The 17,271-nt window shown below is 42.3% G+C and overlaps 1 protein-coding gene across 4 annotated transcripts in view; it reads right to left on the bottom strand.

The window, feature by feature from the left end:
- Window positions 1-17,271, bottom strand: part of Tle4 (TLE family member 4, transcriptional corepressor) — a 143,115-nt gene that overhangs the window by 19,322 nt on the left and 106,522 nt on the right. For all 4 annotated transcript variants that reach the window (XM_042665572.1, XM_042665573.1, XM_042665574.1 and 1 more), the window contains 4 exons: window positions 4,260-4,379; window positions 3,007-3,060; window positions 2,136-2,288; window positions 850-982 (listed from right to left, as the gene is read on the bottom strand). In XM_042665572.1, the coding sequence (XP_042521506.1) occupies window positions 850-982; window positions 2,136-2,288; window positions 3,007-3,060; window positions 4,260-4,379 (460 nt within the window). The remainder of the gene's footprint in view (window positions 1-849; window positions 983-2,135; window positions 2,289-3,006; window positions 3,061-4,259; window positions 4,380-17,271) is intronic.

The following is a 17,271-nucleotide window of genomic DNA, read 5'->3' as shown; positions in this document are numbered from 1 at the left end:
CGGGGCACTGGTTCTGGAGCTTTTTGATCAAGGCTAACACTCTAACACTTGAGCCACAGCCCCACTCTCTTCTTTTTGGCAGTTAATTGGAGACACATCTCATGGCCTTTCCTGCCTGGGCTGGTTTGAACAGCAATCCTCAGATCTTAGCCTCGGGAGTAGCTAGCATTATAGGCATGAGCCACTGGTGTCTGGCTCATATAGATATATTTCTTTCTTGCTGGTACCAGGACTTAAACTTAGGGGCTTGAGTTTACTTGGGTTTTATGCTTATGGATGGATTCTGCCACTTGAGTCATGTCTCTAGCCCAGCTTTTTGCTAGTTATTTTTGAATTGGAGTCCAGCATAGTTTTTACCTGATCTGGCTTTGAGTTTTAATCCTCCAGACCCCAATCCCTTGGGGATTATAAGGCGCTGCCTCCCAGTACCAGGTGGCATTCATGTTTAACTGATTACCTTCTATGTGCTAAACATGGCTAGTTGAGGATAAACAGCTTTTGGTTAGTAGCCCAACCCTGGGTCGTCATGTTAATGTTTTTGTTTTTGGTTGGCTGGTTGTTGTTGGGCTTGAATTCGGTTTGGCCACAGTCCCTGGGCCTCTGTGTGCTCAAGGCTAGAACTACCAAAGCACCATTTCCGGTTTTTGAGTGGTTCTAATTAGAGATACAGGTCTCACAGGGACTTTGCTCCTTGGGCTGGCTTTAAAACGTGATCCTTGGATCTCAGCTTCCTGAGTAGCTAGGATTACAGATGTGATCCACTGGTACCTAGCTTAATGTACTTCTCAATCACTTTAACTTCTTTATAAAACAGAAATATAAATATAGAAAAACACTTGTCTCACTAACCCAAGGGATCCACTCCTGGTGGTTTTCCTGGTCCAGGCCTCAATCCTGGGGTGGAGTTACTGCCTGGGGTAGGCGCATCTGTTCGTGGAGTAGGGGTACTGGACTTTGAAACAGGAGTAGTAGATTTTTCATTCTGACAAGAGATTTACCAGCCATGAGAACACAGATTTAACAAAAGTGTTAATATTAAGGTGAACAAAACACAAAGGAAACGAAAGAAGAGAAAAGAAAAGGGTTTCTTCAGCTTGGTTTTTTACGTTAATAATGACGTAGGAAAAGCAAAGGAGGTTGGATTCAGAGGCCACGCACTGAAGCTGACTTTATGGAGCTGACCATTTCTAGAAAACAAATCTGAGCTGGAAGGCAAAAAAGTGTTGACAAGTCAGGGTGTTCTATGGGTAGTGGGCTACTTGTTGGGGGCTCTGGGCTCAGAACGACTGGTTTAAGTGGTACCCAGTGAACTGTTACGTTGGAACAGGCTTTGCCCGGGTAACAGGTGCCATCAGAAAGACCCAAATCTGAACTTCCACAGAGACTCAGCACCAGGGAGATGCCGTAGAAAGGCCAGAAGGGCAGCAGAGAGCAGAAAAAAATCAAAATAACAAAACCTAATGCAGTCTTTCTACTAGATGTATCTTTTTAATTTGCACACAAACTGTAGAATTTTCTTTCCTTTGGCTGTGAACTCAAAGGTATTTGAAAACTGAATTCAGCTTTTTTTTTTTAAGTGAAGGAAATAAAGAGTGACATAATTAGTGAAGCAAAAAGATGGACCACACAAAAATCCCATTAATGGCACAGCCACAGAAAGAGGCATGCAGGGAGATTATCCTGGCTTGTAAGCAGTTCCTTTTTGCATTTGTGATTTGTGGTGAGTCAAGATAGACTTTTATAAGTGCCAGATTATTCTTTAGGTAGGAAGGGAACATTATTGCAGTCAAATATAGCTGGGTAATTCAAACCTAGTAAGAAAGTGACACTGAATTCCCCAAGTTCATGCTGAACTACAACCTGTCTTCATACCCCAGTGTGGAGATGTATCTCCACTTATCCATATCCCTCTCCTAATCTTACAAAAACACTCCAAAAGAAACACTCTTTACTGACAAGTTAGTAGATCCTTCTACCCTAAAAACACTTTGGCTAACTAAACATAAAACACTAGACATATACATCATTTGCAAATCAACACCCTGTAAAAATGTGAATAACGTTTAAAATCAAATCTAATCTTAAATCTGTCTTTAAACTGGCAGTAACAAAGAAGACGGAGGAAAGCTGCTCACAAGGCTAAGTTCTTTGGATTTGGAGGAAGGAGTACTGCTGGAAGAGGCAATGGAGGCGGGGCTGATGGGGGCGTCCTTCTTGAGCAAGCGGGTCTTGTCCAGGCCATTCTCTCGTGGGGAGTGCGCTGGGCTCCCGCGCGGGGAGGAGGGGTCCTGCAAAGGAATGCCCGGGGCGGCAACACTTACGCTCATGCACAGCACAGGGGCTCTTTTTAGCTGAGATGTTAGCTAGAAGTTTACCTTAAAATACACTATGTTCTGGAATAGGTAACAACAAGCCCTCAAATTATACACACTAGTAATTACTGTACATTCATTGTCTATTATTATATAAACTAAGTTACGTTATTTATATAATTATATATTGTATATTATACAACTGTTATGTATTAACTATAATATCAATTATAATAAGTGTATCTATATGTCTGTGTATATATATGTGTGTATGTGTGTGTGTGTGTGTGTGTGTGTGTGTATATATATATATATATATATATATATATATACCTATGTATGTATGTATTTGGTTTTAAGACCAAAGAAAACAATACAGAATTTAGACTATTGATATAAAACAAATAATAAAACCCCACCCATTTGCAATCTGCTTGGCAGTAAGATCTGACCACTGACTTCTGACACTGACTTGAACGGGCAGAGAACGGTACTTGCTCATCCCAGAAAAGGAACAGCAACAACAACAGAAAGCTTCAAGGAAGACATCAAATCAGCAATAAATAATTTCTCACCTGAACAGCACATGGCTTCATAAGGACACTAACAACACTGTTTTAGCTCCTACTGGTGTGTCCACTAGCCTTTGTTACAGCTGGGAAGGAGTGGGCACGTCAGTTACTCTTAAACATACCTCGTTGGAGACGTCCACCACCAAGTTGTCATCACTCTTCTCGCCGTCACTGTCCTGGACACATAAAGAGGAAACGTCATCTCCAGCCCCAGACGAAAGCATTCACAGAGTTAGCTAGATGTACACAACATGAATCCCGACTAAACTCTTCATATATGATAAAAACAAAGGTCAAAAAAGTGTTCAACTCCTGACTATCTGCTTAACTTTAATCTTCATGAAGAGTAGGTAAGGTGGGCAGTGATTCCATTTTCCAGTTTAGAAAATGGAGATTTGCCTTTTAAAGAAAATTTTCCTTAAGTAGGTGTGCAAAGGACTTCCGTTTCAGCATCTGAATTCATTTAAAAAAATACAGAACAAAAACTTAAGTGAATGGAGAGAGACACTTTTAGATACTGTACTTACAGTATGCAAAAATACAGCATTTAGAGAATACATAAGAACGTGTTCCTTTTTACAAATACATAAGCAACTATTAATAATAAATTGGAAGGGGGTCGAGAGTCGCGGGGGGGTGGGGTCTGATTATTGGAATATACTGAAAACCCATGTGGAAATATAATGATGAAATCCCCCTCTCACTAATGTAAGCTCATAATAAAAAAAAAGGCAAATATAAGAAAATGGGGGAGAGTGGCTTATGATTGTAGACAGAGCTGCAAACTGCAGCTCTGCAGGGGTGGGCAGCGTTTGGAACTTAGCTGCCACACTGTTGAAGTGAGAGGCAAACCCCCAGGTTTCTGGCTTCTTGTGAGGTCTGCAGTTCTCAGGAGGGAAACCGAGCTGCAACACAGTTGCCACCCACCTCCAGCTCGTACTGCTGTGGGCCCTCCAGGCCTCCATAGACAGTGAGCTTCCACCATGCTAGGGACATGCTACCTGTCTGTCCACACAACTTACTAAGAGATTCCTCAACACACAAGTCTTACAAATTTCCTATGATGTTACCTTTTCCTTTAAGTCACAGAAAATGCATGCACCCTGAAATACGTAGCAGGGAGCAAACAGATCTATGAAATTATACCACAGAATCCCCAAATCTTTTATTAGCTGCTGGATAAAGAGTCTAGCTTCTCATATACAAAAAGACATGCATCTGCTGCACACACACAGGACTTCAGCAACTCAGAACTATCAAGGAGAAAGGTAACTTTTTTTTTCTCCTAACAAACGTTGTCTTGTGTTGTAGGCTTTGATGGCGATAAACAGCAAAGCTAACTAGCCTTCCGAAAAGCACAGAGGAATGAACTTACGTAACGTGCTGCAATTTCCTTTTCCTCAGTTTTCTGCTTCTTGCTCTCTGAGGAGTAGTCAGAGGAGTTCCGGTGCTTCTCAGCACCTCGGAAGCTGGCCGATGGGGATACCGAAGAGCTCTAGAATTAGAAAGCAAAAGCACAGCTGAGAAATACCACTCAGTTAGCAGTTGTATTTTTAAATCACTTGAGACTTTTTTTTACGTTTTTGTTCTGCGGCATACACTTGGAAAGCAGCTAAGAGGACACAGGAGAGAGGGGAGAAGATAAAAAGAAGACAATAGAGAGGAAAAGGGGAAGGAGGAGAGTAAGACAAGGTGGAAAAGGAAAAGGGTAAGGAAAAAGGAAAAGAACAAGGAACAGGAAACAGATGGTCAGGGAGGAGAGGAGTAAGAAAGGACAGTAAGGCAGAGCATAAACGGAACTCAGAATGGGTTTGCTCTCAAGTACACGTTCATATCATACTGTTAAAACATTTCTGCAAGCTTGGGAAAGGAAGAAAAGATAATTCTTTTAAGGTTGCAGATTAATGAGAAGCCATTATTTGGAGGTCCTAATACAGAATTGAACTTAAGCAATACCTAGCCATTTTTCAATTTCAAAAAAAAGAGTGTAGATGTGATGTACATGCCTATATTAGCTACTCAGAAAGCAGAGATAGGAGATTGTGGTTCAAGGCCAGCCAAGGCAAAATAAACAAGCTGGAATGGTGACACACACCGTCAAGCAGCTACTCAGAATTCAGTGGTAGGAGCACTGTAGCCCAGGGCCAATCTAGGCAAAAGCACGAGAACTCAAATAAAATCAAACTAAAGCAAAGAGGATTGGGGGCATGGCTCAAGTGGTAGATCACGCTGAGTTCAAAGCCTAGTACACCCCGGAAGGATGGAAAGGAAGGAGAGAAGGAGGGAAAGAGAGAGAGGCAGAGAAAGTCAGGGAAGGGAAGAGGAGGGGGGGCGGGAAGGGGAGGAGGCGAGAGGTGTGAAATAGAAGGAAGAGAAGAGAAAGTGAAAGAGAAAAAGATTTTGTTTTCCCCCCAAAAGATGCAGTATAACAGGAAAACACCTGCAGCCAGGAAATTCCTTTCTTTTTGACTCTTAAAGTTTCGTAAGTCTGCTATGACTTTTGCCTCTGGAATCTCAAGAAGCTGAGTGGAGCTAAAAAACAAAAAACAAAACAAAAAAAAAAACCAGGTTCACGTCTCCAGAGACCCTGCTCGCTCAGGCCTCAAATTCCCACCTCTGCTCTGAACAAGCTGACTGAGGGAAGCCCACACGGCCCGCGGCGCTCTAAGGAGAGCACAAGGCGGAATGGAACGTGCCTCTCTCTGCAGCAGGAGCAGGTGGCGACTGGGCACCTTTGGGTGGTGTGGAGTCTAGACCTATGGATGAAGAAGTGGATTCGGAGCCGCTGTGTCCTGAGGAACTGGCCAGTGACCATCACTGCCCCAAGAGAAGATGTGAGTGAGAGAGAGGTGCGGGAGGGGGGCGGCCCGCCCTGGGCCGCTGCTAAGGAGGAACTAGCAAATTCCGCAGAGAGGCACACAGGATGGGACTCCCAAGGGCAAAACTAACTCAGCCTGGAAAGAACAGGATAGTCTTGGAAGGCAGTAAAAAGAACATCTGGAGATAGAGAAGAAAGTCCTACAGAGAACAGAGAATCAATCTCTACAGTAACATCTTTGCTAGGCATGTAAACAATCCATTCATCGAGCTTGTCAGTAAAGCTCTCCTGGTTTATAACTTATCTTCTGTATTTCATATGTAGTTCACTTTAACTTTTTTTGTGTCTGTTGGTAATGATGAACATTTATGAAGGTAGACAAGCTTTACCAGGGCCTTTAAATTACAGGAAGCAGTGTCACATCCAGAACTTTGGGGCTCTAGGTTCAATTTTACTTCCACATCCTCTTTTGTGGCAGTTCTAAAACATATTATTGGAGGGTGGTGGTTAGTGGAAGATAGAGATGGCAGCCATGAATGAATGGGTACCAGCATGAGGGCTGGATAGCTCTAACTCTGTCTTTGTGGGGCCCAGCCCTTTGCCAAGCCTGGATCTTGTACATGCTAGGCAAGCATTCTACCATGAAGCTATATCCGCAGCCCCTTTAAGGAGTTATCTGTATCTCCACTGAGCTCCAGCCTTCATTCTCAAGACACCAGACTTGATTCAATGTTCCCTCTTCACTTTCACATCAGAATTTAATGCAATCTGGTTTTTATGACCACTGAACCCATGAGCCCAGGCTCACCCCCATATTTCATACCAGAATGTCATCCATTTTCTCCTTATTTATGGAATTCCTTACTCTCCAAAGACAGATTTTTGCCCACTTGTCTTTACTCTGCCTTAAAACATACATACACGCGCACACACACACACACACACACACACACACACACACACACACACACACACACACACACACTTACTTTTTTCCCTTCCATTCACAGGAAATAATTTTGAACTCAAGTGTAGCTGCTTCCCAAAGTCCTCTTTTCCTTACCCACTCCACAGTCCTGGCTATGTCTCCAACATTAACATGTCCAGCTTGTGTTCCCGGAGGGCTGTATATGTCCCCTGGCTTACAGAAGGGCTCTTTCACTCAGTTATCTATCCATGAGCAGCCTCCTCAGCCCTAAGAACCAGTTCGAATGTCCCCTTTCAGAGCTGCTTCGGGTGCTGTCGAGCGGAATGACTGTTCCCTTAAAACATTTGTTCACTTGATGACTGAAGCATGTGCAACGAATGCACCTCAGTGTGTACACAAATCCACCTCCCGCCGAGGCCGTGGTGTCCCGGGGCTGGAGGGGCCCAGCTCCACCAGCAGCCGGGAACCAGCAGAAATGTTTCTAAACGCAAACGGGTCACCATGCCCCTGTAGGCCTGCTTCAGTCTCGATTCAAAACGCACAGGCTATATGGGCGAACAATTCAACTGGAAACCGCAGACTTGAGAGCACTAGTTTTTATCAATTAGAGTGCTGATTTGCCCATTCCGACCACTCCCTGGAACTGGCAGAACGCAGCTCTGCTTCTCCTCACTCCTGTCCACCTCGAGGCGCCTTCTCCTCCTCATTTGACGTTTTACAAAAAGAAGAAATGTTCGGCCTGTTGATTCTAACACACTACACACCAAGTTGTCTCTACTGCTGCAAGTTATTTTTCAAAAGGGAAAAATGAATTCTAGACAATGATGAACTACTCTCTTAAGATCTGATGCTAAACAGGAATGTCTACTTAGACCTTAACGCTCACTCACTGGCTCTGGCTTTCTCGAGGTGGCCGGTTCTGGTCATGTGGGCAGCATTTACTCTTGAATTTGTACTGCGGGACAGAGTTACACGTTGGAGTTTGCTAGTGAAATGATAAGGTAGCTAATTATCTCTAGCATTTAAAGGTTAATCTCTGCAGTGGGCAGGAGGGCAATAAGCAATGTTCTAATAACATAATTGCTCTGGAATCCAATTGGATTTGGCCGAGATTCACATCATAAATCTTAGAAATCACCACTCTGCCCCTTCGATATAGGCTGGGCATGTGAATAAAGAAGAATCAAATAAATACTGATAAAGGCAGTGAAGCCTGTTTTAATTTCTATTATGATTTTAAAAGGTCAGCTAGGTTAGCTATTTCTGTAGCTTATTACCTCAGAAACTGACTGGAGCTGCATCATGACAATGTGTGAATATATACAGTTAGGGACATTAAAGAAAATCTTCTCACTATATTTTGATCACACTTATCAGCAGATAGGTTATGAATGCAAAGTCACAGGAAGGAGCAACGTCCAAACCACAAGAGGCAAAATAACCTTGGGTGTACCCGTTAGAGGGTACACTTTTACCAGGGTAATTTAAAGAGCAAGGTAGATGTGTTGAGCTGAGGAAAAAGGGGAAACAGTGCAGTCCGCCTGGCTCCATTGCAGACTGGGATGATGAGCGATCATGGATCTGTTTCAAGGCACTTGTAAGGAATATTCCATACCGTCTCCACGAGATACTTTTTCATTTGAATTCAAATGTACCCCAATTTTGCCACTTGTATAGGTACAAAGCTCAGACATCCCTGCCTACTTAGATCACAACTAGAAAAAAAAAAAAAGTGAAAGGCTGAGTGGATAATGAAGATCAGGCATCCTGAAACTCACTGGCTATGGCTCACTTGCCCATTAGTGATGGTCTTTAAAATCCCTATCTGCATGGTACCAAAGGACTGAAACAGATAAAGAGAGTAACAAAGAGGCAGAGGGTATCATGAGAATGTTTAAGTCCTGGATTGTTCTTTGTTGTCCAGGCTTTCCTTTATTCGCAAGAACAGCCTAGGTTTTTAGACTATAAATTACGTTGTTTCTCTAGCTGTAATTCATTCAGGCATTCTCAATTGTGCATCGGGGTCAGGACAAGTTAGGGTTAGTTTGTATGCTGGGCAGGACAGAGAGGGATATCCCTATAGACCACTTCTTGAGGCCAAAAGCTAAGTCCTCAATTAAAATTCCTCTACAACCTCTCAGAAAAGCCAGAGGCCAACACACAGGCCAGAAATCAATTCTACTGGCTTTACTGAATTCAGAAAGGCTGAGGTATTGTCGCAGATGCACAGAGATGCAAAATGCTCCTTCCATTTAATGGAACCAACTTACAGGAGGAAAGGGGCCTACAATTATGAACCATCCGGAGCCCTCAAAACAGTCCATAGTTTAGAAATACTTTCAAGGTTTAAAATAAATGTAATAGCTTTAACATAAGACCTCATCACAGTAGTACCTTTCATTGAGATTTTTTAAAGTATTAATATCATACATTACGTTTATAGTCTCATTCACAAAACTGGAACTGATAAAAACATTTTAATACATTATCTGAAAGAACAGAGTTGATAGGGGAAATAATCCTCAGTTGTGGAAAGCATAAAGACTTTAAAAAGAAAATTATTTGGCCCAAATGCAAAAGTATTACATATTAACTCGTAACACATGCAAATGTATGTAAATTAGTATAAAATTTATAGTATGCTGCTGTTGAAAAAGTGCACATGGCAAGGCTCTAAGTCAAGTCACTGGTGTCAGTTTACTGCTCATTACAGTCAAGATTTTTTTTTATAACCTTCCTGATTAAGGATGTCATTAAAAGCACAATCTGTATATAACCGTCACAGAACTTGCCTTTTAAAAATTAACATAAATCAAAACTCACCTTCAAAAATGACTAGGACTTTCTGGTGACCTGCTCTTGTTAAAAGAAGATTTAATATAATCTATTTATTACGTATAGTCTGTTGGCAATAAAAGTTCTACCCCTATAGCATTTCATGCTCTTTAAAAATGTTCTATTATAAGACGGGCGTCAGTAATCCTAGCTACTCAGGAGGCTGAGATCTGAGGACCAAGGTGCAAAGCCAGCCGAGGCAGGAAACTAGAGACTCTGATATGCAATTAATTACCAAAAAAACTGGAAGTGGAGCTGTGGCTCAAGTTGTAGTGTGCTGGCTTTGAGCAAAAAAAAGTTTGGGGGCAGCTTCTAGGACCTGAGTTCAAGCTCTAGAACCGACACTTAAGTTGTCTTTGTGTCTCTCTGGTGGAAGAAATTTGGGTCAAGATAAATTCAAAATAGTATCAAACCAGAGGAACTGGCAGTCAGAGGAATGACTGAGGTGGTGTTCACAATTCTTGTCAGTTAGGGCTAGCTGCAAGACTAGGCGAGGCCACTTGCAACAGGAATTTAGACAAGTTACTGGACCTCTCTCCAGGTTCCAGTTCTCAGTGAGTAGGAACAAAGGTCAGGATTAAGAAGTCCTATCCTAAAGCACAGTGGCTGGCATGAAGAGCTATTTCTCCTTGACAGGTGTGGACACCACAGTATAATCCTACTCCACAAACGGGCTCCTTCAACAGTGGTTACTGAACACAGGCACACAAAGCCAGGTGAAATAAATATACACCTTCTCCTCCAACAGGAGTCAAGCCGTACACAATGTAAAAGGCTTACTGTGTTTTTTGGTTTTTTTTTCCTACTAGAAACTAGAAGATCTTCAACCGTTCATGCCTTTGTTCTCATGGTCTCAGCATTATGTATGACTTGGTCAGGACGAAATGCCCTAATAATTTATAAGGTATCAATACAATTGATTTTAAATTACAACATTATCTTAATGTCCTCTTGGGGATTCTTGACTGTTATGTCCTCTTCCTGGAATAAGGATGTTGGCTCCACCCCAGAAATTTCATTGAACACAGTCACTTTATCTGCAAACTCAGCTGATGAAACATGGCACTTTCTGCCGAGGATACAGGCTTGAGGCTTGTGTGGGCAGCTGAGCTTCCCTCCCTTCAAAGTCACAGTCTGCATGCGCTGCAAGCTATGGGCCGATGAGCAAGCAACTGGGGAAAGGAGAGAGCAAGTACTCCTCCTCCTCATGGACGAGAGGAGAACCCAAAGCCCAAGTGAGTAAGTCCAATTGTTACCTATGGCACAGTCTGATGCGTTTGCAGATTCTGGAATAAAAAGTTGCCAGGCCATGTGACTTTGTTCTACCTGCATCTTTTATTCTATCTGATAGCCCAAAGCGATCGTCTATCCTTCAATCCAATGGCCTTCCTCAAAGTTTAGAAAACCTACCATTCCTATGAGTTTTGCCCTCCCCTAAGAATTCCCACATGAATAAGGACTTGAAAAATCTTATATGCTAAATCTGTACAAACTATAGTCAAATATACTGGCCACCTTCTTCTGGATATTTTTTTTTTTTAGTTTTGCACCTATAAAATAATAAATACTACTAGTCTGACTGGTAAATATGGTAAGATCGGAACAAAAGTGGACAGGGGCTGAAAAGCGTCCTTTCTGATTTTTGTTGTTGTTTTCAGTGGAGGAGTGATCTGGATTTAAACCTATTCCAATGCCGTGTTCTGTTCTGAATAAAAATATCAACAGATTCTAATAGTGACTTCCAAAACGCTCAAAATAGGGTAGGGGCTAAGAGAAATGAGGTAAGCTTAAAGACTTAGCAAACTGTATTTTAATGGACCAGAATCCCCATTTTGGTAACCGTTAAAATTTATTGGAAAAGAAAGTCTTTTCATGTTACTATTTTTCCCAGTAAACTGTTTTAATCTATTTGAAAGGCTAAACATTTTTTCTTCCAAAGAGTGTTAACTCCACAGAGCCTCATATACATTCTTATGCATTATGTATGCAAATATACTCTATACAATATCTGAGTGCAATTCAGCAGGAACACAGAAGGAAATAACAATGTATCAATTTAAACCAAGGCTGGCTAGCAGTTTTAAGGTTGCTAATCAGAAACTCCAGGTTTTCCTACTACATAAAATGGCTAAATAATTTCCAAAAATCAGCCATTTGGTCTTAGAGGTCTTTCAACGAAATATTAAAGTGAGTTGTTCTTCAAACAGCATTGGCAAACAAACAGAATGAGCCCCACATGTACTCTGCACTTTCCTACTTGACAAGACTTCTTAAAACATTAAAAAAAAAGCCTAATCCTTATCACATATTTATTTAACCCATGGTTTTACAAAATATGTCAATACATAAGGAATATCAAAATTACTGAGATATTTTCATTCTTTGTCTTAGAATAGTACCAAAATCTGGTTTGCATTTTATTTTTATAGCCCATCTCGATCTGGGCCGACCAGAAGTCACCCATGATTTGTGGTTATAGTAACAGACCACACGATTCAAAAGGTCTACAACGTCTACATGTCCATTCATTCAAAAACCTAGTACTTTTACAGGCCTGCTCTGGTCCTTGCCCACCTTCTTGAATCTCATCTTTCCTTAAGTACTGATCATTCCAAGCTTTTTTTTTTTTTGCTCCTTAGAGCCTTTGTATAGATAGCTCTTCTAAGAACTTACTTTCTTCTCCAGCATATTTATACCTCTTAATTTTCCACTTAAACATCACATTCTGAAGAGCTGACTAACCACCAGTTCTTTCCCTCCTGTAAATCCCTATGCTCACCCCTGTGTGCTTCCTTCCTCTCATATACGTATCACCATTACCACTTCATTTGCTTATCTTCTCTATGTGACTGGAAGTCCAGGGAAGGCCGGGAGCACAGCTGTTCGGATGACCACGAAACCCAGCATGTGGCTGAATGCCTCAACTGAACTGTTGTTGACCAAATGAACACAAAATCGAATCTGCTCATGGATACTTCTGGTGCGCCCTCGTATGATTTTCATTATCTAGAGATCTGAGATTGTGCATTCCCACCAGCATGTCCTACCTGTCTCCCTGGCATGTACCACAATGACCGTCGCAGTCTCCATAGCCCTGTGTGTGTCTACGTGTGATGTCCGGGGTAAACCAAAGGAGGAAACCTTCAAATGTAGTGATCTTGAAAGTGACAGGGTGACAATTTTCAGAACTATGATAAAACGATAGTGAAAGGAAACAGTGCAAAAGGAAAAACACAAAATAAGAGGTCAGAATGGTGCCAATAAGCGAGTGCCAGGTGACCGGTTCCTCTCTTGCCTCTGCACTCTCAAGGGAATATGTAGCTCCTTCTCCAAGGCCAGCGTCAGGACGGGTTCTAGCTAGGGTACCTGGCGCATTGCTGAATACACGCATCGAGGCAATCATTTTACAACTCTTTTTTGCTTAAATGGAAAACTCTTTGGCCTAAGGGAGGCCACTTTCAACTCTTTGTCACTCACACTGTGTTCATCAACTGGCTGTGATCAGGGAGAAACACGTCTCCCTGAAGTCTGACCACTGAGAAGCTAACATTTAAATGGGAAGGAATCGCATCAAGTGGGTTAGATCTACCACAGGAAGGATGCAGCCATCAGCAGTTTTTTCTGGGTTCCTTAGGGAGTAGTGACACCTGGAGATTTCCATACAACATTTATTCCCCAAGGAGGTCTGCAGTAAACAGAACTAGTCTTAGCACAACTCCCACCCACCCCCCCCCCACTTTTTAGGCAGTAAGTCACCACAAACAAATGATGGAAGAGCCCAAACAGATATAATACGTGTGGCTTTTTTTCTTAAAGGAAATTAAAAAAAGAAAACAAGAACTTTCCATGGGTTGATTTTTTTTAGTGTTTCATTCCTAGAGTTCAACATAAAATTTTAGTATAGCAAGCCACATAGTATTAGTATCAATTGATACTAAGGATCAGTTGATTATGACTTTGGTATACTATACAGAAAGCAATTGACAGAGAGATACTTATGCATACAATTTCAAGTAGCTCTAAAGAAATGATTCCAAATGGTAGCTTTCATATGACAGGATCTAAAGATGAGAGTTTGACCAAAAAACACGGGAAGAACAGGCTGATTCAAGACTTCCGTGGTTTAAGCAGGAAAATACAGTCCTCTCACCGGAGCTAAAATGTTGACAGGGAAGTTAAGTCGTAGCCCACCTCTCTCCAAATTACAGGTCAGAGAGCTAAATTATAAGGCATGAAAACACCTTAGGCCCCAGCCTACCTGCTATCCCAGACAAGTGTAAGTACTCATCTGTACGCCTGCCCCTTGACCTTTCCCTCCTCCCTTCTTTCCCTTCCCTTTTCCATATTCTCCTCACTGCCCCAGCTCTACCAGCAATACCTCTGTCAATACTTAGTCTGGCTGATGGCACTACGGGCTAAAGAGGTTGTTGACCTTTTTTCTATCATGTCCTTTTTAGGTTAATTACTTTTGTATACTTGGTATACCCAGTGACATTTAATCACTACAGAGCTACTCAGTAAACAGAACTAAATGGAGCCAACTGCAATCTGGCACTGAACTGAATGGTGCAGTAATAGCAGCATGCTGAAAATGGACTGAAAGAATACACTCTTGCTCTCCATATGGAGAAATGAGGTGAATACTATCCAATTAATCATTATTTTATTACAAAGAAAGCTCTAGCTCACTGGTATACTTTCGCTATTAAACAGTTCAATGGCCAGCCTTCATTTTGTTATACAAGGACAATGAAGGAAGTGTTTGCTAAACAAACAAGTAAAAGCAAAACTCCTTCAGAGACCTGACTTTAGTACTCTGATCTGCCTCTGTTCTCATAGAAGCATACAGTACATGCATGTCTTATCACAGGACAGCCCTCTGTGAGTGCAGCCAGGACTCGATTATCTTGCGCATCTTGTCTTGTGATTTTTAAATACCCGAGGAATAGTAATCTATATGCAGAAGACGTCACAATCTAGTGTGTTGAAGAAAGAGTCTAAGCGCATGGAATTAAATCACACATCATGTCACAGGCATCTGAGCTACTGATGAAGCTGGCTAAGACAGATATTCACTGGCTTCCCTCCACTGGGAATGAAGAGTGGGTCAGTGAGGTCAGAGGTGAAACATGCACGCGGGGCAGGCCAGACCTCTGGGGTGGGAGCCTCAGTGCGCACTAAAAGATGGAAAGACCAGGTTTGATCTCTATGAAGAACAGTAGATGCTACAGGCAGACTGGTACTGGATCCGGCAACTTAAGTGGAGTAAGTCCTTTTTGTTTCCCGTGTCCTAGACACCAGGGACAGAAGCGAATACGGCACTGGCACTTCAGGGAGTCTAGAGGGGAATGGGATAGGATCAGCTGGTATTCTACATGACGGTGCTTTGGTTTCAATGTGCCTGGCTCTAGGATTCGTCGTCTGTGTGATTCTGGGCAAGTTAGCCTATTCAGGCTTCACTTCTCATACCTGCCAGCTGGAGATAAGGTTATTTACCCTACAGGATTATGCCTTCATAATCTGAATGTTTATGTTCATCAAAATTCCTATGTTGAAACTTAAACATAGGGCATGAGAGAGTATTTGGAGGATGAGCAGATCAAGGATGGAAGTTTCAGGAAGGGAATGTGTAAGCTGGGAAAAGCGACCTGAAGAAGCCCCTCGGCCCATTTCACTCATGTGCGGACACGGCCTCCTCAGACACCGAACAGAGGAGAAGGCACCTTGATCAGGAGCCCCCAGCTTCCCAGACTCCCAGCAATGGCTTTCTGTTTTTTAAACTACCCCGTTTTGGGCATTTCGTTTTGGGGCCCAACTGGATTAAAGTAGTCAATGATAGTTAATTGAGCCACCGATATTCCTTTTGTGGTTTATTTATGGAACTTGCCCCTAAAGCACAGCGGCCAGCAAGCTAATTTAGGCGGCTGGAAATCCAGAGAGCTGCAATGATTGTCTATTCTCAGCCTTCTTTGGAAAAACAGTGGTATAGTCTTCAAGCCTGAAGACCGCTTCCCTAGGGCCTTAAACACCTCGTTTGCAAGATATGCTGTCATGTGTTATTAGAAAAGAGCTGCTCTGTGATAGGGCAGCATACATACTTGTAAACTTCCATCTCTCTACAGATGCAAATGTTCTGGATGGAATGTTCTTAAGGCTGAGTCTCACCTGCCCCCTGGCTTGGTGTCCTGAAGGCCTAGGTGAATGTGCTTTCTGAAGATAATCCTAAGCTATGGTGGCCAAGTACAGCCCACACCTGCACCCCAGGTGCAGGCTGGCTCTGGGGTCAGGAAGCAGGTACAGTGGCAGGGTAGGAAGAGTGCAGCCTGTAACTCCTCGGTTACTGACAAAATACAATGCTACTACGACTACGTGTCAGGCACTCAGTAGGCCCCAAGGGGCTAAGAATACAACGCAAAGGGCAGATAAAGAACCTGCCCTCCTAGGGCATTGGTTCTAGTTAAGATCATAAAAATAAAGACGCTATTGATAAAGTTAAAAAAGCAAGTGCAAATGGTAACAAGTTATGAAAGGAATTAAATGAGATGCTGCAAGCTGAGACACCCAACAGGGTTTCTGGAAAGGGCCTCTTTCAAGCAGATGACTCTAACTGACATACAAGAAGGCTGACGCCCTCAGCCTCAGTAGCAGTCAGGACAAATGAAAGGTAGGTTAGATTCTCAGCAACAAAATTTAAAACTCCAAGAATAGAAAGGATTGCCTTATTTGCCGACATCCTTTGCACTTAAAAATAAAAGCACTATTAGTAAACATACACTATAAACCTTTGCATGTATGCTAAAATATCAAAATCTATCAGATTTTGGAAGGTGAACTTTGATCATATTTGGCACGTTTCAGAGAAAGCAAGGGAATGGTCGGAAGTTCCACCAGTGGTCTAGTGCCAGGTGAGTGGGTTCACACTTGAGGAGTAATGGAGAAAGGAGCAGGATAGAACCGAGAAAGATGTTAGAAGTATAATTGAGTGACTCCCCACCCAAGTGTAAGACTAAAATGTTATGTTCAACAAAATGTTATGTTCTAACATCTATAAAAAAATCTAATATAGGCTCTTTTAATTTTCTTTTATCTGAGACTTGAACTCAGTATCTGACGCTTTTGCTCACTGGCTGGAGCTCTACCCCCTGAGCCAACCTCCAAACCCTTCATATAGGTTCTTAATTGAAAAGGGGAGGAGACTTAGATATCCCACGAGAATATTCCAAACCTTAAAGGGATCACAGGACTGCACAATGGCCATGAACTTTATTTATCTCAGAAGGAAAATATTGGGAGGTTTATAACTACATCATGGCCCAATCAAGGAGACTAAATTTTCACAAGTAGTGTATCAGGCATTTTTTGTTTTTGTTTTTTTGTTGGTTGTGGGTCTTGAACTCTGGGCCTGGGCGCTGCCCCTCAGCTCTTCAGCTCAAAGCTAGTGCTCTACCACTTGAACCACAGTGCCACTTCTGGCTTTTTCTGCTTATGTGGTGCTGAGGAATCGAACTCAGGGCCTCACACATGTGAGGCAAGCGCTTTACCACTGAGCCACATTCCCAGCCCCTGTATCAGGTATTTTTGATGCTGAAGTATAAATGCTGATTCTTAATCACACATATCAGGCACATGTGCGCACGCATACACACGCACACACACACACACACATGCACGCAAGCACGCATGCATACACACAACCCACAGAAAAAGTATGTTGCATTCATGTGCTCAAAACAGTTAAATTTTAAGAGAACCTAGCAAGGAAGGAAACTCATAGGTTTAAGAAAGAATGGGATTATCTACTGAGAC

The sequence above is a fragment of the Dipodomys spectabilis genome, unplaced genomic scaffold (genome assembly GCF_019054845.1).
Source record: "Dipodomys spectabilis isolate Male_0828 unplaced genomic scaffold, ASM1905484v1 ptg000335l, whole genome shotgun sequence".
Classification (NCBI taxonomy): domain Eukaryota; kingdom Metazoa; phylum Chordata; class Mammalia; order Rodentia; family Heteromyidae; genus Dipodomys; species Dipodomys spectabilis.
The sequence above is the reverse complement of the archived record's forward strand: the minus strand, read 5'-3'. Positions and strand labels throughout refer to the sequence as shown.